Below are 26,178 nucleotides of genomic sequence, written 5' to 3'. Positions count from 1 at the left end.
TGGATGGATGGAATAAGTTAGGACTCCCACACATTTGTTTCCATTTTGAATGGCTAATTAGCATCAAATTCCAACAATGATCCTACCATGCACGCCCACAGCTGCGTCCTGGGCCAAGAAGTGGCACAACTTTCTGGGATACTTAAAGGTGCAGAAAGACACTTACTCCACTCGACGATACCACTACCGCCATGGGCTGTTATTGCTGCTGTTACACAACTTGCCATAGTCTGGACGGGTGCACTCATGTCCACTATAACAGTTCATTGTGTAGCTCAGATTTACAGTTGGGGAGAAATTAAAAGCAGCAGCAGGTTGTAAAAAACAAATCCCAAGATTTGAACATTGCACAGAGAACGTTTCAATCATTCAAAAGTAGAGGCATCGTTTCACCAGTGCAAATCTTCCTAGACATAGCCATCTGAGTAGATTGGAAGCGTGATGGAGCATTCCTGGAAGAAAACCTGTGGAGGCTGCAAAGGTCAGGGATGGAGTTTCAACTTTCTGTAGGACAACAACATTTAGGATTCTGACACATGGGTATGCAAGCATGCATACCCATGTGTCAGAATAGCCCAGTCGAAGTCCGGTCCGAAATCCGATATAGAATCGATAAACTTGAAAGACTTGAAATTGATATCTACCGAAGCCTCTATCTAATCTGACGTTCCCCTGCACAGATGAAGCCTGGAGCCCAGTCAAGACCACCCAGCACTGAGAAGAGGAAAACTTAAAAATTAAGATTAGAATATTACATCAAACTGATGAAAAAATACATTTACTGAAAAATAGTTCTAATACTTGCTTTGAATCTGCCAAATAAGCCTCATTGGAACCCATATTCTAATTTATTGAATGTGGCTGTAAATCTTTAATGCGGTTGCAGTTACCCACAGGCTGTTGAAGCAAGTACGTCAATTAATCCAATTTACTTTTCTTTTAGTCACACCCAAAAAAATTCCTGCAATTCCCCTCAGATTATTTTGATTACTTAAAATCTAACAGACTGTGTTTAAACTTATAAAATGACACTCTGCAAACTTTACATTTCTCCAGTGTGCTCCATGAAAGCCGCTGATGGTGGAGGTCTGCCTCATCTGAGCGGCCCTGGCAAATTTGACGACAGCACCAATCACAGTTCAATTCAATCCCTTTGTTACATGCCAGCGGTGTTCCCGAGTGCTTCTCGTGTCGAGCGTAAGCGAAGGCTAAGAATAGTTTTTGATAAAAACATTTTCATCCGCTTGCTTTCCCACAAAGGCTGTCATAACACAGCAGGCTGATGCCAGACATTGATAACATGGAGGTGCCCCCGTAATGAGAGCTCTCCGTAACAGCGTTTCCGCTCTGATTTGAATCCCCTCAAGAAAAGCACCAACACTCATTACATTCTCTGCGGGCTTGAGTTCAACATGTAGATCCCGTTTGGGTTGTGTGTATTATCATATGTATGTCACGCGTGATGTTACATAACCGGCAAGGATTTTAAAGGGACAGCATGGTAACATCCGTTTTACGTTATGATACCCTGGCTGGGATTGAATGGCGTCTCCTCACCGTTTAGTGCTGAGCGCTGTGCTGGGAGAGACCCTGCCTCTGTATGTCTCCCCTTATGGTGTGCATTTTATTAACAGCGTGGGGCGCAGACTGTGGGATTAAGAGGGGCAGCGAACGTTCACAAGTAGGCTCTGACATATGCAGGCTGATGGAGGGCTGGAAAGGGAAATTTCAGGCCCCATGGCAGAAGGTCTGACTTTGTCGATCTGATTTGTGTGACACCGTCTGATAGGGAGCTGGCAGAGGACTGGGCTCTGCACCTCCCCTACTGTAGGTCACGGCAGACGCTTTTGGCACACAAACCCAGTCGACAGCTCCAAACCTTCCTTTGCCCTTTACAATTGTCCTTCGGCACCCCTCGCGACCCCACAAGGGACAAGCGTGAAGGAAATGGATGAATGTATGTATATATATATATACAGAAAAATATTCATCATCTTCAATATTTGAGTTTAGTATTGGGGATCTGTATGTGTTGCGACCTGACTCCTGCTCGGTGTCTGTAGGAACAAAAATGTTGGCATCTTTAAAGTAGCACTGCAAGAGTCACAGCAACACAGTCAGTTTCCTCCATCCTCCGTTGGGTACGCGGACTATTTGTCAGTGAAGGTGGATGAGAACATGCAGATTCAAGACATCCAGCAGCCATGCCTCCTGACCTCCTGCTGCCTCCCCACACAGATGGAGAGGAGAAGATCAAATACTCACATGGGTTGACTTGACTTTCAGAATGTTAAGTTACCTGGAAGAATAAAATGTTGAGAATAAAGAAAGTTCTTTCTTTTTTTTATGTGTTATTCCAATACAAAACATGTTTTTTATTTGACTTCTTTTGTTACGCAGGGACACCCTGAGCCTTTTCATATTCTGCCCTGCTAAAACGAGAAACAGCTAAAAAATAAGTATACCAGGATTTTATGTGATAGACAGATTATAGGTGTGAAGGGAAAGGGAAAGGATACAAAGTCTTCGGTATGTTTTCACAGTTAAAAGTACATATGCGTCCACCTGAACTAACAGCAAGTAGCTTAAGGGGCTGCAGAGATCCACACCTTAACGAATAACTATTAGTTATGCACTTTGAAAATCTAGCCTTTATGTAAAAGTGACAACACTAAAGCCAGTGATAGAAAAAAAAACTAAGGTTAACTTAAGGTTTGCCACAAGCCTTGTCGCCACAACATTGAATTTTACACAAAGGTCAGATGAGACCTTTAAATTGTTCAATTGTTTGGGGCTACAAGCAAAACGCAACGTACGGCCGAATGTTGACAAAGCAGAACACCCTCAATACACAATTCCCTGGGGAGTCCCGGCAGTGGCAGCATCATCCTGTGGGGATGCTTTACTGCAGCAGGGTCAGGAGAGCTGGTCAAAGTTGTAAATACAGGGCAACGCTGGGAGAAAACCCAGCTAAGATGCAAGACTTTGGACAAGCTCTAATAGGGCTGGACGATAATTCAGTAACAATATATATCGATCGATAAACGTATATCGATGACAGGAAAAAAAGGGTCAATAAAAAGTTCAATAGAATAACAGTTTTCCTTCCTTGTGCATTCTAGCCAAGTAGGTTAATATTACAGTCACTACATCCTCCCAACCAATCAAAAATGTCGACCCAAGAACGTAAAAATTTGATTTAATAATTGGTTGAGTTTGAATTCAGTAAGTAGGTCACTAAGCAACAGCATAAAATGGCCAGGCCTGTACTTAAAATGCACGTTTTGAATTAGTTGATAATTATCGATATTGATCAATATAATTTCTATTTTATCAATATGCTTTTCTTCTATATCGTCCAGCACTAAGCATACTGTCAGAGCTCTTCTGGCTTAGATCAAAGCAATGAACCCCCCCCCCCCCCCCCCCCAAAAGTGCAGACCTGAAATCCAAATTAGAACTGGCAGGAAAACCTTTCAATTCTTGTTCACAGACACCCTCCACCCAATCTTACTGAGGTTGGGCAAGTTGACAAAGAGGTTTTTGTTAAAAAAAAAACAAAAAACAAAAAACAAAAAAAAAAAAAACAAGAGTTACAGCCATAATTGTGGCAAAATGTGTTTCTGGAAAGGGGCTGACAAAAAAATGCACGCCGCACTTTTCAGACTTTTATCTGTGAGATTTTGAAAGCTATTACCTTCTTCATCGCCACTATGCTCCACTTGCTAAAAAACATATAAAATCACCACGTAATGCACAGGAGTTTGTGGCTGTAATGTGTGTGGCAAAACGTGAAAAGGATAAAAAGGGCCAGGTATACGTTTGCAAGGCACTGTGAATAATTGCTTAAAGCAATGATAAAACCGGGGCAGCACTGGCCCAAATCAACAAAATGTTCTCTCAACTTTACGAGAACCAGGAGATCCATCGCACCCTGTTTGATAAGCACCGTTTTAGCCGCCTTGGGCAGGTTAAGGACTTAGCTTTCTTCTTTTATTTAACGGCTTACCTCAGCCTAATGTATTTTTCATGTCAAAGTCAGGAATGCTATGTCGGGGCTGTTTTATTTAATGTTGCGCAGTAAATGGATGTAGACCTTCATAATTCATGGCACATGTGTCCTGTGTTATGTTCCAAGTTCCTATCTATGGGAATGCTCACTGTTCAAACCGTGCCAGCAGTTAAAAGAGTTTGGCTTGCAAGTGAATCCATGTCCCGCCAAACAAACACGAGCGTCACTGACGATTTTTACGATTGGAAAGCCGACAGTGAATGGAGCTGTAGTAGATTTACTATTTCCAGTCATTGAGGCCAACGGTTTCCCTCCCAGGAGTGCTTCACTGTTATTTTTAGGCTGGAAAAAAGCTCATCCGCTGTTCCCTAGGTGAGAGGCCCGGCCCATGTGATCCTTTCCAGCAGTCTCTTTTTGTCTCTTTTCTGGCTGGCTGTCTGTCTGTATCGTCACACCTTCTCCCCGATTCTTGGATCGTCAACCTCATCCGTTTGCTGTTCTGTCTCATACGCTAACTGATTGTCCTTCCTTCAGTTGTGATGTCAGGGATGCAACAAAGGAGAGCGAACATACAAGAAGGAGGCGCCAGACCTGAATGACGACCTGAAGCACCTGTCTAGCCGGAATAGCTGGAATAATAAGAGGGAGGTTCACGTGTTTAATAGCAAAGAGACTGAGTCAGATCACAACCGAAATCAAGCCAGCTACGTCATCCCCCCACAGCCATATTTATGTAACTGGAAACACCTGACTGACATTGGAGAGCATTCATAAAAACATAAGTATATAACTATATGTTTATTGAAACAACATACAGCTAAGGTCAACATGTGAACCAGCTGAATTAAAGATGCAACCAGCAGCCTGTTGTTTTGTAAAGCTCTTTCAGGCCCCTGGAGCTCCGAGGTGCACGCATGCGCAAACGGGAAACCCTGTTGCCTTCAAGTGCTCATTGTAAACCTACGTGTTGGTTTAAATAACTACTTCAACTTGATGTTAATATGGAAATTTCTTTGGATTGAAGTCAATGAAAGACATCAAATTAATGAAAGCCTTAATATTGTTGTTTTTTGTTTGTATGCGTCATTTTAACATGATTTAACCCTAATCTCCAGTTCTTCATATAATGAGGATTACAACCTCTGATCGGCTTAATTATATAGGGCATCGTGAATTTATTATTTTCAATAAATAAAGTGGATGCAGCTAATTGGTCGAGAGGTGTTTTATCAAGAAATCTTCAAAGATACAATATTCATTCCAGGATTAGGGATTTACATCAGGAGACCTGATATAGTTTTTTCATTTTTGAAAGAAACAGGATTTCTAAAAAGAATTTATGGGTGGTGGTATAACTTAGCTATTGATCCATACTGCAAACTAGTAACGCACCTCAAAGCTGTTTCCTGACCACCAATAATAATAATAAGAAGAATCATGATGACTATTTAAAAGTTTTCATTTCCCCAAGCAGTCACTTCAACTTATGTTTAGTGCTGTGTCAAAAACATTGATGTTCCAATTCTGAATCGATTCTCATATTAATTCCAAAAGATTGATTCATATAACCAAACCATCTGTTTAAGAAAATACCTTACAGCTACCATTGACTAACATTATAATTTGCTGTTGAATGTTAATATAATACTAGTATCAATATGTTGCCTAACTATACACTCATTTAATTCAGGTAACGGCAAAAAAAATTTTTTCTTTTTCTAAATACCATCAGTCCAATTTCAGAATGGATCGGAAAGAATTTATTCTAAATCTTAATGATCGGAATCAAATCCATCAAATCAAAACATGAATTGACACCCATCCCTACTTATGTTTACAGTGAAAATCAGATTGAAATCTGGTCAGTGAAAGATATTAAATCAACTCAAATCTTTTTCTGACTTATTGAACTAAAATACTTACTACTGCTACTACCACTCGGGTCCTCTGGCTCCAGCCTACTCTGCAGGACCAGAACCAGAACTAAACACGGAGAAGCAGCATTCAGTTCCTATACTCCACCTATCTGAAACAAACTATCCAGATAACTGTAAAAGTGCCGAAAGCCTGAGTTCTTTTAAATCAAGATTAAAAACAAGTTTGTTTAGGATTGCTTTTGACTGTTCCAGTTAAACTGTGCTGATGTACTGAAACATAGTTTAAATTTGTCGTCCAAAGGTTTTTAATATTTGCTTTTAGTTTCTGTTTTCCCATGTTTCATTTTGTTTCTACATTTTATTCCAACTTGCCTTTATTTTATTTTATTTTCCTATATTTTAATCATGCAAAGCACTTTGCATTGTCTTTGTACTATACAAATAAATTTGCCTTGCCTTACTTCTACTACTACTACTACTACTAATACTACTACTATTAATGATACTAATTAACAAAAATATCAATACTACTGGTAGATTATGAATAATATATATATATATATATATATATATATATATATATATATATGTATGTATGTAGATAGTCTCTCTCTCTCTCTATGTATATATATATATATATATATATGTGTGTATGTATGTAGATAGATAGATAGTCTCTCTCTCTCTCTATGTATATATATATATATATATATATATATATATATATATATATATATATATATATATATATATATATATATATATATGTGTGTGTGTGTGTGTGTGTGTGTGTGTGTGTGTGTGTGTGTGTAATTTCCTACAGCACTTGAACGTAGCGCGGACGTAAAGGCTTTCCCATTACGGCGGAGTCAGAATGATTCTGAGCTCTTATCAACACACGGGGTGGACGGACGGACCGCAGCTTGACACGGGCCGAGAGGACTTAGGTTGTTTTCAATTGAAACCTTTATTGACATAAGTTTTTTTTCGCTAAGGATTATAAGGAGAAGAGTGGGACTGAGAGCGCTACAACATGACTTGGGCAGAGGAGCGTTGAAGTTCGGGGGATGTGCACGCTTCCAGGAATAAGTTGCGCGTGGAGCGGTATGGCTTGATTGGAGCACTCATGTTTCTGTGCAAGAGAAGGAAAGTTTGTTGCGTTTCTCTCGGATCTGCTTTGTGAAACCCGCCGCCGACCGTCTCCTCCTGAGCGGCTGAGCCCCGGGGGGCCGCTTCTGAACCGTTCACCATGACCAACCAGGCGCCGAAGAAGAGCCACTGGACCTCCAGGGTGAACGAGTGCTCCGTGGGGAAGGATGCGCGCGGAGAGCTGAACGTGTCTCTGCGCGGCGGCGCGGAGAACGGGGAGTTCGCCTACATCGGGCAAATTAACGAGAGCCTGGTGTTTTACAGAGACGGGACATTGAACGAGGGGGAGCTGCTGCTGGAGGTGGAGAACCTCTCCATTTCAGGATTACCTCTGTACGACGTGCGGACGCTGATAAAGAACTGCAAAAGTCCCGTCAAGTTGAAAACTGTGAGGCCAGGTAAGTCCTGGGGGAGGCGGCGCCGGGGACGAACTTCACAGGCACTTTTGTACTTTCTTTTTCTTTTTTTTTCTTTTTTTTACTTTGCCTTTTATAGATAACCACATGAGAAGGAGACTCAGGAGGAAGTTGTTTCTAAATAGTCATTAGTTTGGAAAAACGAGGCGCCGTTATGCTTCGAGCAGGGGCGCTGCTAAGGGGAGTGGGGATTGGGGACGCGCAGTGGCCCCCACTTAAGAATTGCTGGCCCCCATTGACCAGGCAGTCTTAAATGTAAATATATAACATAAATATTGTTATAAAAGACCACTTTCATACATTTCTTTATGTATTTAGTAATTTAATTTATTTACATGGAGAAATGGACCTGAATGTTTAGGCCCATTTCCATTTACTGACCTAAAACATCGACCAGCGATTGAGTTTAATTTTTAACAACTATAATAAATAATAATAAAAACTTTTTATTTATTTATTATATTGCTGTGAATGTCACAGTTTAAACCACTCCCAGCGTTTCATATTAGCATTTAGCATGTTGGGTAGTCTAGCATGGTGAAACACGTTGTTCCTGTAGAACGTAGCTCTTTATCGTAGAAAATGGCTGGCAACATTCCCAAATCCATCGTGTTCCGGGACGGAAAGATGTGGAAAGCTCAGAGGGACAAATTAGAGCGACTTTGCTGTAACATGTTATGTGCTCAGAGTCTTGCTCTGACCCGTGCCCCCGGTTGACCTCAGACGTGTCGTGGAAATTAAGTTACAGTGTTTCATTTCACCTGGCTGCTGCTGAAAATAGTTGAATGGGGGTCGTCTTCTTTCAGTACAAACGTCCACTCCAATCAGTGTTTGACCCAGTTGTTTATAGCATGGGGCGTTCACTGACAGGAAACAGATGAGATTTATTTAGTTTCCAACCGACCCATCAGGAAATGTGGGGTAGAAAATCCAATTTAGCTTTGAATTAGTTTTAAGCTTTATATTTATTCTTATTTGACCACTTTTGAATCCATTATTCTCTCCCGGCCCTACTCCCACCACCTCTCTCTAGATGACTGCTCCATATTAACCCTCTCTTACAAATTTCACTTTTTTTTTTCTACCACTGGAGAACATCTAGAGCCTCCAAGCTGTCCCTTTAAAAACACTGTAGAGACACCCCTGGCTGGCAATGCTGAGTTTAAAAAATAGTTTTAGAGGTTGAAGAAGTTTATTAATTTTTTTGTAAAAAATATCTGACAAATGCACAAACTCGATTGTTGGACTTGTTGAAGAGGAACCACATGTTAAATTACTAACTTATTCATTTGGGAACAGAGTTATAGGAGCCTTAAGTCGTGTTCCTAGGAGGAAACGCCACCTGTCCAGAACAGAGGGAAGGGAGGGGGGATAACCTGAGCTCACCCTCGTTGTTCCCTTTTGTGCTGTCCAACATAACCTTGCCAAAAACCGGAAACAGTCGCCAAGCTTCCTGAACGCTATGCTTACTTGAGTTAAAACACAGTTTGTACTGAGAACAATGGTAGCCCCCCCCCCCCCCCCCTCCTCCTGACACACACACACACACACACACACACACACACACACACACACACGTCTATTATTTCTCCTGAACTCTGTCTGCTCCCCTCGAGCAGACCTGACTGGCAACATTTCTCCGCCGCCGAAACAGGAACGGGAACATGACTGGACTTCCCGGCAGAGAGGCGAACATCGGGCTCGCAGTGGGGGCCCGTCTGGCTGGTTCACGGTCAGCCCCTCACTCAGCAGCGCGGGGGGAAAAGTTGGGACGCTGAGCCGCCCTGACAGGCTCCCGACACGGCAACGCCGTCTGCCGAGTAGGATGCTCGCAGCCCCCCCCCCCCGCCTCACGCCAACTTCCCCCGGTCCTTCTCCCAGGACCGGCGCGCACATTTGTAAGCCCTGAAGGCCGGCAGCAGCGTCTGCTGGACCTTAAACGTGTCGTCCGCCTGGGACTGAACCTTCTTCCTCCTCTAAGCGTTGCCAGGATGGGGGAGCGGGAAGGATGTAGATGTCCGGATTGTTTTTTTTATTTTTTTCTGTTCGAATGGGAAGCGGCACAGATCGGCTTAGAGTCTAGCCGCCCGCAAGTTTACGGAGGCCTCTGCCACTTCTGCGTAAATCCGGCTGATTTACAGCGCCTCTTGGCTCTTTTATGATATGGGGGGGGGGATCGAGTTGAAGACTGCGCAGGCGGATAATGTTTCCTCTTTTCTCACAGATGGTTTTGTAGCTGGTAAATCATTCATTCTGGACTTCTGTTTAACACAGAGGTTTTAGGTTTTTTTTTTGTGTCGGGTCCAGCTGATTAAAGGTATGGAGGAGGCGCACACAGGCGGTTTCACCTAGTAGCTAGCGAGGCCTGGGCCCACACTGAGGGTGGGTGGGGCTCCTCCCCCAGCTTACATTTTGGGCTCTTTCTGTAGGAAACTACAGCTGTATCTTATCTTGTAAGGGCCCCTGCCTGGAGGTCTGGGGGTAGTTTGAGTTTCCAGGTCTGCATAAGGATGGAAAAACAAAACGGAGTATGGAAAAGGCTTTAATTTGCAGATTTTAGTCCGTACCAACTTTTTAAAAAAAGCCTACCAACTATCGGCCTGAATGTCCGTCCATCCGTTCATGGCAGTTTTCTTTTTTTTTTCTTATACAGTTTTTAAAAATGTTTAAAGGACTGGGAAATCTGAACATTTGGGTCAGAAGAACATTGAGATGAAGAAGCTTTAGAAACACGGCACCGCCGACGATGGCTCGTGACATTTGTGAGAAGAAGGGGAAAAAAAAAGAAGCAAAACTCCAAGACTGGAATAGTTTGTTGTCATTTCTTCCTTTTCCATGTGGAAGTTACAGTTTGGCGCGAGGCCTGTATAGAAGTAACTTATGCAAAACGAGAACAAAAAAAAAAAAAAAAAACAGACCTAGACAATGGACTGTGACAATCACAGGCGACAGCTTAGACTGCTGGAGAACGACTGTCACTCATCCCTGGTCTATAGATGCCGCTGCAGACGAGACCGTGGGCCGCGTCAGGGAAATCATCTGGACAGACTGCTGGCGTTGGATAGAAACCCGGGAAACAATAACAGAAAAAAAATCGGTCATAATTCTTATAATTCACACCTGTTGTCTTAAACCAGGCATGTTCCACCCCAGTCTTGGAGCACCAGCTTCCTGCATGTCTCAGATCTGTCCCTGCTTCAACATGTCTGATTCTAACGGATGATTTACAGTCCTGCTATTTAAGCGCTCTTTGGGTTCTGCCGTGTTGAACCAGGACAGCGAGTAACAGGTGCAGGACGCCGGCACTCGAGGACTGACTTTGGACACCGCTGTCTAAAGGCCGACGCTCACCAGACACGGAGGAACGGACCGTATGGAGACGTGGTTGAAGTGAGCGGGGCCGGTGTCGTGCCTGTCGGACCGCGTACGCTTCTGCACGACCGTCTGCGTAGCTCCGACCAAGGTTAGACCGCCGGTCTCGGTCAGAACCACGGCACAATTTGACAGGAAAGTCCGACGCGAAGTAAAACACATCTGCTTTGGGGAAAATCTAGACAAAGGACTTAAATCTCTGTCGCTCTACCCGGCGCAGTCAGAAGAGCATCCTCCTGGTATCGCTTTTGTAACAATAGCAGGAAACTCTGGACCCAGATTGAGCCAGTCAGGGGTCTCATCAGCCCCCCTCCCCATTCAGAGACCCACCTGGGAACGTCGGGTGTCACAGCGCCACATGATGAGATGAGATTCCATTTCGAGTTTTTTAATAATTCACGCTGTCTGGGAATTTCCCTCCCTAATCAGCCCTAAATGGAAAAACATGCTGTGCAACTAGGACCATCTGTAAAATCCTGCGTGGCCTAAATTTTGCGTGGAGTTTGTGCCATCCCCACACCCCCCACGCTTTGATCAACTGAGAAGTAAGTGGCCGCACGTGCGTCCAAGCTCAGGTGAGCAGTCAACAGTGAAGCACGGAGGCACTTGTAGTCCGAGTTTAGCGATTCCCTCTGCAGAGATTACAGCGTTTGCTCCGGATGGAGGGTTCCGTGACGATATGCTCGCAGGGTGGCGAAAAGAGGCCCTGAACTTTGCTGCTGATCTCAGGGCAGTTTAGATTGAGGACACGACACGCAGTCATGATGTTGTGTCATGCTCTCCCCTCCCACGGCAGGTTGGAGTCATTTTTAAAGGAGTCTGAGTGTAGATTGCACGCCGAGGGCAGTTCCCAATCACAACGGCGAGCGTTGAGATTGAGGAGCAGATCAGTCCCGGGCTCTGCAGATGGTATGCACGCTGGGTATGTTAATAATTTATAAAGCCTTCCGAAAGTGTTCATACCCAGGGAACTTTTTTCTAATTTGACACCCACAAACCTCAGCGGATGTCACCGGGATGGCATGTGAGACACTGACTCGGAGTGGTCCGTCGTTGGCTTAAAGTTTAGTTTACAGCTAGGAATCTGAACTGCTGCCGGTCCAAAATAAAACCGCAGGGCGAACAACTCTTCAGTGGGACCATCGTCTGCGGAGATGCGGGGCTACGCTGGTCATGGCTGAAGATGAATGGAGCTGTGCGGCAGTGTTGTAGTACTTGAGTCCGAGTCATTAGCTAAATTTAGAGACTCGTGACTTGACTTGGACTTGAGCACTGATGACTCGAACTTGGACTCAAACTCCTACATTCAGATCATTCTGACTCGAAAATTGAGAAAAAGACTCAACTTTTATATCATTAGGCTATAATTTTAATATGTCATTAGAATATTATTTGGTGTATGATTTTAATATCTAAATTATTAGAGCAATGTGGTGGAGTGTGGACTTTTTTTTAGTTTAAAAACATGTAGGCTATGCTTACTTTAATGTGGAACTTGGACTCGACTTGATCAATAGTGACTTGACTCGGACTCGATTCAGATTTTTTTTAATGACTTGGACTTGACTCGGACTTGAACACCGGAGACTCGAACCTGGACTCGGACTCGAGGCATAGTGACTTGACCGACTCCTCTTCCTTCCTCCTGGCGGGCTTATGGAGATCAGCTCTGGCTTTAATGCCGGGGTGTGCGCACGCTAAGGTTTGTAGAAATGTGTAAAAAAGCAGACGCCGGTACCGTACGCCGTCAGCATCCTGGCTGCTTTGAGATTAAGCTCCCCGTGTGAGTACCCTGGACGGGACCCTCAGTCAACGGCTAAATAGACCATGAAATGCTGCCTCGCCAGCGCAGCAGGAGGTGATCGCACACGTCTGCCGTTTCCTCGCCTGTTTACTAAAGAATCCTCTTTCTCTCCCTAATTAGCTTGAGTGGAGGCTGTTATATGGGGTGTGAATGGGAATCGGTCACACTTGGCACTTGCAGTTACACACTCCGTCGGAGGCGGAGAAGGGCCAACTAATTTATTATAGGGAGTTCAGTGGGGCGGAGGCGGGAGCCACCGAGCCATTTCCCTTTCTCAGGGATTTATAATTTAATTGTTTTTTTTTTTCTCCATTCTTTGAGGAGTTTGGCCTAAAAAAGAGTCCCGAACACGAAGGTGCATTAAGACTGAGACGTGTTTAAGGCAGTCAGACAGGATGCAGCATGCAGTGTTTGTGGATGTTACTCTCAGACCAAGGCCCTCTTTCTACAAAGCAGGTGCTGCAGACCCAGGGCATCGAACAGATGCTCCATCACCGTCACAACTGCTCGTCTGGTGGGATGGACTGTTGTAGCCGGAGATTTTTTCACGCTCATAATCAAACGGCCGGGGAAGCCAGCACTGTAGAGGACAGCCCATAGTTACAAGCCAAGAAACAGACTGACTGTATGATTTTTGAAAATGGCACATGTATGCTTCCAAATGGTAATTGTGTGTGTGTGTGTGTGTGTGTGTGTGTGGTGGGGGGGGGGGGCATTTGTGTCGTCTCGGCTGCTGTTCATCTTGCTGGAGATGCGGTTCTGCCTTCAGTGGGGCATGACACCGAGGCAACATGATGGGATCCACAGCGACTGTGGACGTTATTAATGTAGCTGAGACTAAAGCCCCATAGCAAGTAAGCCTTCCTCCACAAAACATGTGCATTGAAGCATTGTTTTTTGGCTTCTTGTCGTACGTGACGGTGGAAACGTAATGTGTATTTTGTCATTATTATTTACCGTCAGCTGTTTTATCGCCTCCCCAGCACATCTATCCCTTACGCTTCTCCCAATATATAAAAGCCGTCCTCCTCTGGTCTGCTTCCTCCCTTTCTTCACCTTTTCAAACAGATCCCTCCTAAGGCCGCAAGTGGGGTCCCATGAAGGCGACGCCTTTTAGGAAGCGTTTTCACGCATCCACAAGCACAGGCAGATGAAACCAGGGAGTCTCCACAGCTTTGGGGAGCGGTCTAGCCCTCGATTAAGAGGATTTAGTGAGAAGACCACAACAGTGAGAACCACGAGGCCTAAACGTAGCAATTACTCTGCACAAAACAGTGTTTGCCTTATCCTGCTATGCTCCATTCCTGTTGGTCTCTTGATTTTCACCAAATATGCTGTCTTCTTAGAAAACGTGCTCCATGCCACAACCATTTCACACCGCCGCCATCCAGACGTTTCTGTTCTAGTCTCAAAGGGAAACAAGTGGTCGAACTGGTCATTCCACAACAGCGGCGTCTTGCGGGGCGCGGCAGCGCTCGGCAAACTGCTCTGTTTGTTGGTAGCAGCGTTTAACCTTCAGTTGCGTCATGGTTCTTAGCCTAATAATCTAGGACATCCTTGCGCCATGGAGCTCTATGAGGATGACTGGTTGTGAGGAGCGTCAGTGGAGAAAGGTTTAAGTTTTAGACCAGAGGCAGTCAATACAGATTTGCATTCTAAATGATCTGTTGAAGAAAGTTTGGGGGAAAAGTCATCAAGTGATTTGACCGGTCGGTTGGCGGTTGTGTCTTCATATCGACCATACAACCTTTCATAATCTACAGAGCTTGGCCACTCATTACTAGAGATGTACCAAGAAACTGCCTGTTTGTTACACCTTACACACCCTGACTATTGGTTGCCTGGCAGAACACTCAAAGCTCTGATCTGTTTCTGTGAACACACTATACCTAAGCGCTCCTAGATCTCTGTGACCACAACAATCTTCAGGTTGTCCTGGAAAAGGTTAAAGACCCCTGCTCCATGGCATGTACACATAGAGGCCGCTGTTTTACTAATGCCAGCCATGCTAATTGTGGTAGCCGTTAATGTAAGACGCTGGGGAGGGCATAAATGGGTTCTGTGCAATCATTTTGTCTCTGTTTAAAAAAAAAAACAGTAAAGTAGGTTTTTTTTTTTTTTACTTTTAGTTTCTAAAGAGAAATCAGAATCAACTAAAACTTGGTAGCAGCAGGTCAAAGCTGGTCAAAAGCCAGAGATTAGCGAGCAGAATACCGAATCTCTCTCTGTGCCACATTTTAAGGTCTGGAAAAAAAAAAAAACGCGGTATTGTTCTGGCAGGTTTATAGCTATTATTTGCACACATCCAAATTTAGGACCTGGGTAGAAGCGGTTCTTTGGTTTAGTTCAAATATTTGGTGAAAGCCCTGGTTCCGCTCAATGCAAACTACAGAAGGAATGTTGCTTGGGATCCAATAAGAGGGGGGGGGGGGGGGTGGGGATCCTCCCGAAGAGCTCTGCCTTGATATCCATCCTTCACGTTTTCTGGAACTGATCCAGTTAAACAACAACTCTAAATACGTCTTTAAAAGGTTTTAGTGCTCCTTTTCTTTTACTACTCATTTACTTGCTTGAATGACGTTTAGACTGAAATCGTGTTTGCTTTTAGGAGCAAGTAGCCCAGCTTGTTTTTCCCTGACGCGTTACTCTCGTCGTTTCATCATGTTAACCTGGGGTTAGGCCCAGAGAGCTCAATAATGTCTTTGGTTCTAATTCACCTGACTAAGGATGGTTGTCGGACACAACCTGAGGTTTGAAAAAATAAATAAAAGAAATCACACCTGCCGCTGCACAGCTCGGCTTCCTCGACTGTTTTGGTGCTGCTTGACATCACGGCGACATAGTCTCACTGTGAGCGTACGATTGTGTAACATAAAGTAAAGGTCATTATGCTTATGAACTCTTAAAGGTCAGAGCTGCCATGGTGGAAACGCTACAGCACGAAGACTTTGCCCTCGTTTTTCACCTCCAAAACTGCCCCGTCCAGCGAATAAAGCGCACCGGCTTAATGATGGCGTCTTAATTAGACAAGCGGAGGCTAATTAGCAGAGACGGGGAAAAGGATTAAGCCTTAATTAGGAGGTTGCTGGGCCTCCATCTTTATCTTTGTGGGAGATTTCGACGTGTGGAGCTGGGAATTTGAGTATGGGAGGGTAAAGCAGTCGCTCACTTTCCATCGCCGGCTGCAGCTGGACCTCCACATCCTCTCGTGTTCCTCAACTTTTCTTCCGTTCCGCTTTGGAGGGGTTTAACATCATCGCCTTGCACGTTTCCTAAACGTAAATGCGGCTCGTGACGGCTGTTTGAATTAAAAGTTTCCATCTACTACCATGGCACTTTATATGGTAATTTTCCTACTTTGACTTTTTGCAGATTTATGCTAATTCTCTACTTTTAGGGAGATAGGAGCACACATGGCTGTCTCTTACTTTCATCTCCCCCACGTTCAAGCCTGAATGTGACATTAAGATCAATCCCCCCACCCCTCTTTTTTCCAGTAGGTCTTTTGACAAAAAAGGCGTTAAAAACTGGATCTAAAACCATATTCTGCTGCAGCCTGAGATCAACCGCCAGAAGTTTGAGAGGAATCCACTTCTTTTCTTATGTGTACAATGTTGCTTTAGCTTGAATTTGTATCGTCTTGTCAGGGTTACACAGTAAAATCTCACCGTGTAACCCAATGATACCTGCTAACAAATCATTAGGTGATTAAACCTGGACGTACGAGTTGTATTATTAATTGTAGTTGAGTATTTTCTTTGATTAAAGAGATAATCGGGGGGATTTGATGTAGTTTTGTTCAGTTGTATATTAGTACAACTTAATAAACAAGTGACCCTCTGGTGAGTACATTTGGTAGCCAAAAGCCAAAAAATAAGTTTGTTACGAAAAAAAAAAAAAACTACAATGTGGTGTAAAATGAGTGATGGGGGGGAGGGAAAACATCTGCTTCTTCAGGTGATAGAAGCGGTTCTAAGACCTAAACTAGGGCCACATATACAGTAAGTGCATCTCAGACGAGTAGAATATCGTGAAAAAGTTAACTATCTGTTTTCTCTCTGTTTCTTTTTAGGAAAGTGAAAACATATATAGAATCGTTGCAGATAAAGGCAAACATTTCAAGCCTTTATTTGTTGTAATTGTGATGATTATGACTTAGATACTAACCCCCCTCCTCCCCAAGTTTAGCATCTCAGAAAGTTAAGATACTGAATAATAACAGAAACAGTATATTTTAACTGTCCACTTTCTGATAAGTGTTTTCGTATTAATGCACTTGATACTTTTTGCACAGATTACTGCATCGGTGCAGCGTGGCATAGAGCCCTGCTGCCTGTGGTTCTGCTGAGGCTTAATGAAAGCCCAGATTGCTTCCATAGTTATGATTTTCAGAACAATTTCTCATTTAGAGTTGACGTTGTTTTCAAGCACGGGACTCAGAAAACATTTAAATCACAACATATCACAATTAAATGTAAATTTTTCAAGCCTTTCTTTAAGCCGTCATGTAAATGACGGACCGGTTTGTGTTTTTGGAGAGTTGCGAGCAGCGGTCGACGACAGTCAGAGGGTCCTAGCAGCGCGTGAGCTCTCCTCGCCGGCCCATAGTAGACTCTAACCAGATGCCCGTATGTAAATAACACGATGCGTCAACATCATGACTTCACAGACCCTCTAGGTTTGTCACCATGCCTCTATTTTTACTTTGTTTGCTGCACACTTGTCTGTCTCTGCTCCGCCGCCTTCCACGCCGCTCGACCTCGGCTCCGTGCCGCTTGCAGAGCCTTTATGCGGGCATCATGTGATTTTTATTTGTGCCGAGGCCAAAACGAACAGGATCGTGTGGGAAGTGGTGGAAATCCATTTGTCACATGCCAACGGTCCCATCAGTGGCAGTGGTAGACATCCACACATAGACGTTTGTTGTTGTATGAAGACCCATGTCCTGGGGAGGAATGCTGGATATATTTAGATGTATCTGGATGCTTCTCCTCAAGTTTGCATACAGGGCCCTTGTCTTGGGTTTTTCTCCTCCTGCCGACTGACACGCACGGCTCTTACCCTCCGTTCTTCTCTGTGCAGGAATGCTGTGTTTACATAGCTGGGTCTGGCTTCGATTTAGCGTCTCGGTCTCTCAGGTGTCTGCTGTGTGTCATTTGCAGTTTTATTTATCCCTTTTAAAAGCCGCAATAATTGTCCAGAATTGAGCTAATATGTCTGCTCCATGTGCAAATACGATGCTGGATTATTAGGTGGATTTACAATATCGTGTGAAGTTTAGCGCGACCGTCCTGGTTCCCTTTTTTGTTTCGTTAGCTTCTTGCACAGCTCAGTTTTACTATATGGCTGTAGTTGGGTCCCTTTTTTTTTTTTTTTTTTTTTTTTTTTAAGCTGTGTCTGATGGTTCATCAAAAATCCCCGCTTTAACATGACAAGGCCCGCAACGACTCCAGAAACCAAGCCGACACGGCAGATCCAGCAGACGGGGAGGTTGAATCCAGCGGCACAGACCCGGAGCACTACGCGCGGTCTGCGTGTCGGACATCCCGCCCGCTGGGAAAGGACCCCAGCCAAGATCCAGGACTCATTACAGCGACTCCATCTCCCTCCTGGCCTGGAAATGCATTGGGATCGCCAGCATGAGCTTTAGAGTGTTGAAAGGTCTGGAGGTGTAGAGATGTATGTCGTTTGTTCCCTGTTTGCACACACGGACGCCTGACGAGTATGAAGGATTCTGACCTATGACCCCTCCCCGCTGGCAGATATCACTTACCGTAGTCACATAGGCACACTTGCTTTCAGCAGCCTATGAGTAGATCATTGAAACTGAACGGCACGCTCGCGTCTCTTCTGTGCAACTTGTGTATGAGCGGTCCATATTCAAACCGGAGTCATCTCCACCTGCTCTGTGGAGTGAGTCTTGCCAGTTAAGTCTTTTTACAACACTGTGCCACCTCCGTCCCTCCCCCGACAGTGTCCGTCTTTGTCATTGCCACCCAGTGGTCCGTGCTTTGCGACAACCATTTCTGCACAGATGATGTATCGCTCCAATCAGCTGGACGCTTACGGGAGTCGCCCGTTTTCTTAACTCTCTAACAAAAGCGAGCGTCAGATTGCCAGCGAACACAAACGTCCCTCCGTGTCCTCGCGCTCTGCTGGGCACCAGAGCTCATAAATTAGACAAGAAATGTAATTTCCCTGTGGGGTTCTTAGGCTCCGAGTGCGCTCAGACCCGCAGTTTCTTTTCAGGGGGAAGTTTGATTTCTATTCTTCATGATGTAAATGGGCTGATAAAGGGACAGCTGGAACTGGATTGTGGCCTACTTGCCTGCTGAGTCACTCTGGACGAGTGCTGCTCTTTCTGTCATGTTGGGCTCCAGAGCAGAGCACACACACACACGACAGTCGACTCCGCACAACTGTGTGTGTGTGTGTGTGTGTGTGTGGAGGGGGGGGGGGGGGCCTTATCACAAACGGCGAATTGTGTCGAGCTCAAAATTCTTCAGGGTCGAAGAAAGCGCCACATGTTTGAACAATGTTATCACAGAGAACAGCTGGGAAAGCAAACCCAAAATGACTTTGATAAGCAGAGTAAAAGCCGTATTCGGTGTCGTCCGTAACAAAGCCCTTTAAGTTGTTTTTGCGAACTTTGTCGAATCAGAGCTACTTTTGGCTGTTTTTAATTGTTTTCACTTTATCTTGACGGGTTTTCTGGAACTCCCTTTCCTGTGTGTCACTTCCTCTCTGTATACGTAGATACAGACGACAGATGTTAAATATGAATAGGTCATTGCCGCAAGATTCACCACATACAAAAGCCATTAGGTGGGTAAGCGGTACATTTAAAAAAAATTGAGAATTGAAACATTCAGAACCTCTAACAGCTCAAGAATGAACTCTTCCTTTTAATAACTCGAATAAACATACTTTTTAAAGACAACGTTTTGAAATCAACATTGTTCAAACTTTCTGAACGTAATTTCGTCCTCATCTTCCTTTTCAGTTAGTTTCAGGCTTGTAGCACATGATGCCCATTTTACATGTCCGAAATCAAGAAGTTTGTAAAAGAGCTTAGATAAAAGAAGGACGCTCACACAAGGCAGCCGAGAATGCAGAAGAAAATTGCTTTGAGTTGGGTAACCTGGGCATCAGTAAGTAACACAACGGCATTTCCATGACAAAACAGCCTCCAGCTCAAATTTGAGTACAAAAGTAGAACACGCAAATGAAGTTAGACCTACCAACCCGGAGCCCTGTACATGAATTTAAGAGCTGAGTCTAGCTTTTGTTTGCCTTATGGCAAACTACATGCAGACTTCTGATACTTTTCAGGAGAAGATAATTTGTCTTCCTGTTAGCATTTTTTATTTGATGGGCATATGTCAGCGCATTGCTTTGTACTGTATCATCCAAATACGTCGTAGCACCGTGTTGTGTTAAGACACCGCAGCAGTGAACAGAGGCACCCATATTCAGTCCATATTGTGCCTTTTGTTACACTTGTGTCAAAACATTTTTCCGAGAACACCATTCATCTCGCCGTTGGTTTTTATACCTTTCCATGCATGTGATCTGGCTGTAAAACGTCACTTCAAGCTAATGCTACACGTTGAAAGAGTGGTAGAAACAGTCAAACTTCAAGGAGCCAGCCAAACACTCTCATTCATTTGGCTCAGACACTGAGGAAGGGAACAAACCCTGAGGCCAGATTGATCCTTCCCTTAAAAGGCTGCACAGGGACGGCAAGCTTTTCCTAAAGAGCAATGGTGTTTGGTAGAGAACTCCTGTCTTTTCATATTTCTTTCTTTCACTTTGCCCCCTTTGTCTGTTAGCGATCAGCAGCCATCAATTGAATACATTTTTTTTCCATTTTATAGTAAAAAACAGTGGTGCAATTCCAGATGGCAGGTCATTGTCTTTAAATGGGAGGTCCTCTCTGTTGTACAGGGTGTGTGGCGCCAAATGTTCTTTTTTCTGCTTGAAATGGCATTTTTAAAATTGCTTTGAAAATCAACGAAAAGACTGGTTGTAGTTTAGTTATGGATTTTCCAGATGTTTAGTTTTGCTTGCTTTAAAATATATTTGCTCTTTAAACATAGTTTTCAGCCTATTTGTCCAATAGCCTTCAGAGAAACCTCCTTCGCTTCCATTGAGGTGCCGTGTTTATTTGCTTTTCTCAGACCTTAAGGGTTCGTTGTCCATGCTGGAGGAATGTAAAGCATCCTTTGCATCCAGTCGGGGCTGTTTGATTGTGTCACAACCACGGCTGTCGTTAACTGTCAGTCCACTCCTGTGTTTCAGTTTCTTCCTACATCAATCAAAATGTGCTCAAAAGAAACGGGCAGAACCAATAAAAACTTCTCTTTACTTGAGATGAGGTCTCAAAAATGTTGTGATTTTATTTCTCGTGATGTGTAAGCAGGTTGTCTATTCAGCCACGATCAGTGTGTGATTTATTAAACTTGGAAAGTGTCCACGTATCCGAGCCGTCTCTGGTAATGATGGGGGTTCGGTAAGGTCTCTGCTGTCGGACTGGTCGGACAGGTTGGGATGAAACTGCAGCATACCTGGGCTGCACCTGTAAGGTAACCGGGGCGGCGCTTGACGTCATCATGAGGGGCGGGCTCCCTTGGTGAGCTCAGATGCCGCGCTGCTTCCTGGAAATGTGACCACACCTGCAGAAGTCTCATCTGTCCTCACCCTTCAGTGCAAATTTACAGAGGCTTACCGAACCTCAGCTTCCATAACACTCAAATCCTCTTTAGGTTTTGAAATGTACCTCCATGTCTGCAGACCCTGGTGAAAACCCCCCACCACTCTAGCTCTCTCTGCCCGTTCACGCTTATCCCCGCCGTTCATCTGGAAATGGTAAACATGACGTTGGGAGCGACCGGTGTCAGGCGACCTTTCTGGTTGCCGCAGCAACTGGGTCCTAAATCCCCAAAGCACTGGTCATCTCCAGGGGCAGGGCTGATTACTATATAAAATCTTCCCGGACACACACAGAGACTTAGAAACCAGTGGATAAACATTGGCGGGGAGAGGAGCAGCTCTGAGTCTCATGATGCTGCGGGCAGATAACGATGTTTAGCCGCCCGAGTACGAACAGACCGCATTCCAGTCGTCTCTGTGCGGAGACAGCAAGGTAGCCCAGCCAAGTGGGACGCATCTGTCTGTTCCCTTCTTTGGTGTTTTTACATTGTTTTAAAGGGAAGGAAAATAATCCATCAGCAGTTGTTGCGATTGGCCGATTAGTCAGTTAAGTTATTAGTGAGAATTAAGAGCTTGGTGGCAGGGAAATTATACTTTAACTTTGACAGTAAACTGTCACTCTTTATCCTTGCTTAAGATGAAGGAGATCTCTGTAATACTTTGCAATATGGAAAAGTTGCAGACACATTGAAGAATTAATAATTAAAGGGGTTATAAGGAAAATCCTTTATTTTCCCAATGGCAATTGTGAACTATTTACTTTTTGTATCAAGAAGCTTAATTTAAGTAAGCTTTTTTTCTATATCACTTTTTACAGACACAGAGTCACAAAGTGCTGCACAGCAATAACATACAATATAAAACAATACCGTGGCAACATTGGCTCAGTTAGGACTGGAATGCTTAAGTAGGTTTTCAGGAGCTTTTCTAAACACAGCTATCATATTGATGTAGCATTGGTTTGGATAAATTATTGTATATTTAAACCCATATTATGTTTAAATGGTTTCTATGGGATTTGCACAAAGTTCCCCTTTTTTTTAACTCTTACCATTTAGAGCTGGCGGTTTTCTGACAGTGGAAATCCTTCTGTTCTGTGTAATTCTTGACGATGTGGATTCTTAGCTGTGAGATTTCCAAAAGGGTGACATGGCATTACCCACCATGCACCGTAAAGACATTGATAGAAATCTCAAAACGATAAAACCAAGCAACTTTGCCGTACTTCTGTTTCGGCCTTCATGTTATTAACAAAAGCCATGCTCTCTCTTGCTTTAAAATTGCTCTCAAAGTTTTCTTAGCTCAGTAACAGGAGTGTTGTTAGCAAGACCTGTTAGTGCTCACATATGGTGCATTCACTGATCAGAAAAAGATGGAACATTTGAGGTTCTGACCGGTGGATCAAGGTCAGGGCCGACCATGTTACATGTTGTCCAATTGTTAACCAATCCACTGGTTTCTCAGTCTCTCTCTAAACATATGTCCTTTTTATAGGCTTCCATTAAGGAGCGCTGTGGAGCCTTTACTGTGCTAATTTTCTTTTTTGTTGGAGCAAATTTTGGATACACACATTTGAGCAATGTGTGTTCAAAGTAAAGCCTTTGCTTACCTGTCAGGCTTAGGTTGTTGTCTAGGTGTTTTTTTGTTTTTTTTTGGCATGTATGTAAAGTGCCACATTTGAGAGTATTTCCGTCTTAAGTTTTATAAACTTAACCAAATGTACATCAGAATTGAAATTTCAGAAATGTGCCTTTTTTTTAGATTTGGAAAGTTTTAAAAACCAGCTGAGAAACGGCACCAGGACGTTGCTGTGACCTCCCTGATATTTAAGCGTGGTTAGAAACGACTGATGTCGCCGCTCCGCTGGCTATTGTAAAAGAGAAAAGAGGAAATGTGTTGCTTTTGTTCTCCAAGTACCCAGACGTTTGACCACAAGGTGTGTGAGCCTGAAAATGTTGCCTGGAATAGATGGCTGTGATCTAAATACAGCTTTTGAATGCTGCCTAAGTCACTGTGAGCCATCAGGCACAAACAAGGTCATAAAGCATGCTTTGCCTTTTCTAAACCTAGACCAGCTCTTTATTTTGATACTGTGCTCCACGGGCACTTTGGTCTTGGGGGGGGGGGGGGGATGTGAGTCTACATTCAGCTACTGTTTGCATGATATGTCAACGTTTGGTGACAAATTTAGCAGTCAGTCATTTATTATGCCTTCATATTTTGCCATTATTGCCATATTGAAGCAGTTTCTGTCAAATATTTGATGCTGGTGGGTTTTTATTGTTGGTAGCTACGTCTGGAAAGTTAACAGCTTGTATTTACAAGCTGCGACGCCATGCAAACATGCATATAGCCCAATAAACACGGGAACTAGACAATCAGACTTTGATAGTGCTTTACACACGCGATCCCAGGATGAACGTTCCCCATCTGGCAGGCACAGATGAACCAGAGCACAGGAGGAGCGGGCAGATCCCAGTCGCCGTCGGGTGCTGCAGCTCACCTGGTCCGTTTCTCGGACGCGTTTCTGCCCCGCTAGGCGCCAGCTGCACCGGGGAGGTATTTCAGTCTACCTGGTCGCCTGGCAGCTCAGCCCAGGTTAACCAGCGGAGCCCATCACTCTATTTATAGCATAACGAATGACAGGCAGAGGCCACCGTAGGTCTGAATCTGCCACGATTTGTGATATTAATTTAGAGTCCATACTTCTAAAACTTAGGCAGTGTGTTTTCTTTGGCAATGTGAGAACTCTGAATGTAGACAGTTTCTTGCCTTGGTCAGAAACTTCTTCTTCCATTTTGTCTCGTTGCAAACTCCCAACGCCAAAGTGCCGTTTAGGGATTGCATAGTTGTGGATTGGAAACCCAGATTTCTGAAGTCATCTGGTTAGTCACCTAATTCTTTAAAATAATCACCCTAAACCTGGATGCAAGACAAATATATGCTTTATATATATAATTTTTATTTTATTTTTCCATTGAAACTAACATGGGAAGCATACACGCAATTATCACGTAGAGATTCTTTGGATTTGACACTTTATTGTATGCTTGTCTAAGACAAGGATATTCTTAAAGAAGAAACTGATAGTTTTACATTGACTCTGGAGGAGCTGTGCATATCCACAGCTCAGGTGGAAGAATATGTTGACAAGATAACTGTAAGTCATGTGGTCCTTGACTAGTCCTCAAATCTGGCCTCTGTGAAAGAGCGGAAAGACGAGAGTAAAGCCATTGTTGGAAAAACCTTGGCTTTAATTCCCGTTTGCAGTGTGCCACAAGTCATGTTGTGGGAAGCCATGTAAGGGAAGTGTCTCCCCTGTCCTGGTCAGATAAAACAAAAAGCGGATCCTTTTTTTTCTCTTTTTTTTTTTTTTCTGTGGCTACTGTGTTGACAAAACCTACCGCATTATCCTGAACACACCAGCTCCAGAGTGAAACAGGCTGGTGGCGACATTATGCTGCCAGTGTGTGTATTTCTTCAACAGGGTCATTAAAGCAGCTGAATGTTAATAGGAAGATAAACACTATTGATTAAAGGGCCAGGCTGAAAAAGACCTAACGGTCCGTTCATGCTTAATGGGATCCCATTGGTCGCTTGACATTTCGCCTCCCTTGACAACGCAGCCATTCCCCTTCCAGCCCTCTTCACCGCGTCATCAAATAGAAGCTTGCGTAAACCCCCCAAAAAACCTGATTTATAAATCCATTCACATACACGCCAGCAAACCCTTTCCCTTTTATAAATCCCAGCTGAATCGGAACGTTTGCGTACCAGGTCACGCCTCATATTCTGCCCTCTGCGCGCCCAGATTCAACCATAAACGGTCGACGCAAGGCACCTCATGAATGTTGAGGTGCATTTCCACGAGCCAGCTGATCATTATTTCACCGTTACTAAAGAGCAAAGAAACTGTGAAGGCCTTTAAGTGTGTAAATCAGAGGTAAAAGTTTTTCTTTATAGCTCACTGCCTTTGCGAGGAAAGTGACGCACCCAAGGTTGAGTCCCTGTTCTGTGCGTACTCAAAGTTCTACGACCGAGGCCCCTGGACCGTTTTTTGTGGTTGCAGTGAAACGGTACTTTTTAGATTTTTATTTGTAAAATGATTGGAACACTATGCACCAATTTACTTTCCATCTGATTAAATCCATATATTATACATTGAGGTTTACGGTTGTGCCATGAAAAAGGCGTATGCACACATGCAAGGCGCACCGACTGGGCCAGTCTTTCCCCAGACAGAAGCGCGCGTGATCAGCTTCAGTCAATGACATGAACGGACCGCGTTCGATGCCCTGCTCACGTGGAAAGTTTGGCTCCTTCCAGCTGTTCGGACCTCACGGTGCCAACATCTGCCTGGGCTGTCGTCTGCAGTGGAGTTTATGTAAGTTACCGCCTGGATTTTCATGCTCGGTGGCGCTCGCACCCATCAAACCGGCTTCACGTTATAATATTTAACATTACAGCTGAGGGGGAAATTTTCCTTTTTAAAGATGGAACGAGACAACCAGGTGAGACGGCGCAGCTGTGAGTCATGAGGCGTGAAGGCCAAGAACACGAGAGATTACCTCATTCTGTTCAGATTAGCATTCCAGCTCCCACCCATTTTAACTTCATTTCCTTCTCCCTCTCGCTGGGGATCTGCTGTTTTTTTTGTTTGTTTTTTTTTGTCCCTGGACTGAATGAGCAGAGTACATGTGGGTCATAAAATCTGGGTGTGTTTGTTTTCCCTTTTTTTGTTTACTTTTTCTCCTCACCGGGCGTGGCCGGCAAATGGACCCCCCCCCCCCCCCCCGAGAGTCATTCCAGTGTAGAACCCAAAATCAATCCTCTCCT

At 44.1% G+C, this 26,178-nt stretch overlaps 1 protein-coding gene across 1 annotated transcript in view; it reads left to right on the top strand.

Moving 5' to 3' along the window:
* The first annotated feature begins 6,769 nt into the window (after positions 1–6,769).
* magi1b (membrane associated guanylate kinase, WW and PDZ domain containing 1b) overlaps positions 6,770–26,178 on the top strand; it is a 212,018-nt gene continuing 192,609 nt past the window's right edge. Inside the window, exon 1 of the mRNA XM_036151669.1 lies at positions 6,770–7,436. Within this exon, the coding sequence (XP_036007562.1) occupies positions 7,139–7,436 (298 nt within the window). The 5' untranslated portion in view covers positions 6,770–7,138. The remainder of the gene's footprint in view (positions 7,437–26,178) is intronic.

Source organism: Fundulus heteroclitus, chromosome 20 (genome assembly GCF_011125445.2).
Source record: "Fundulus heteroclitus isolate FHET01 chromosome 20, MU-UCD_Fhet_4.1, whole genome shotgun sequence".
NCBI classification, from domain to species: Eukaryota; Metazoa; Chordata; class Actinopteri; order Cyprinodontiformes; family Fundulidae; genus Fundulus; species Fundulus heteroclitus.
This window is presented reverse-complemented; position numbering and strand designations above follow the sequence as displayed.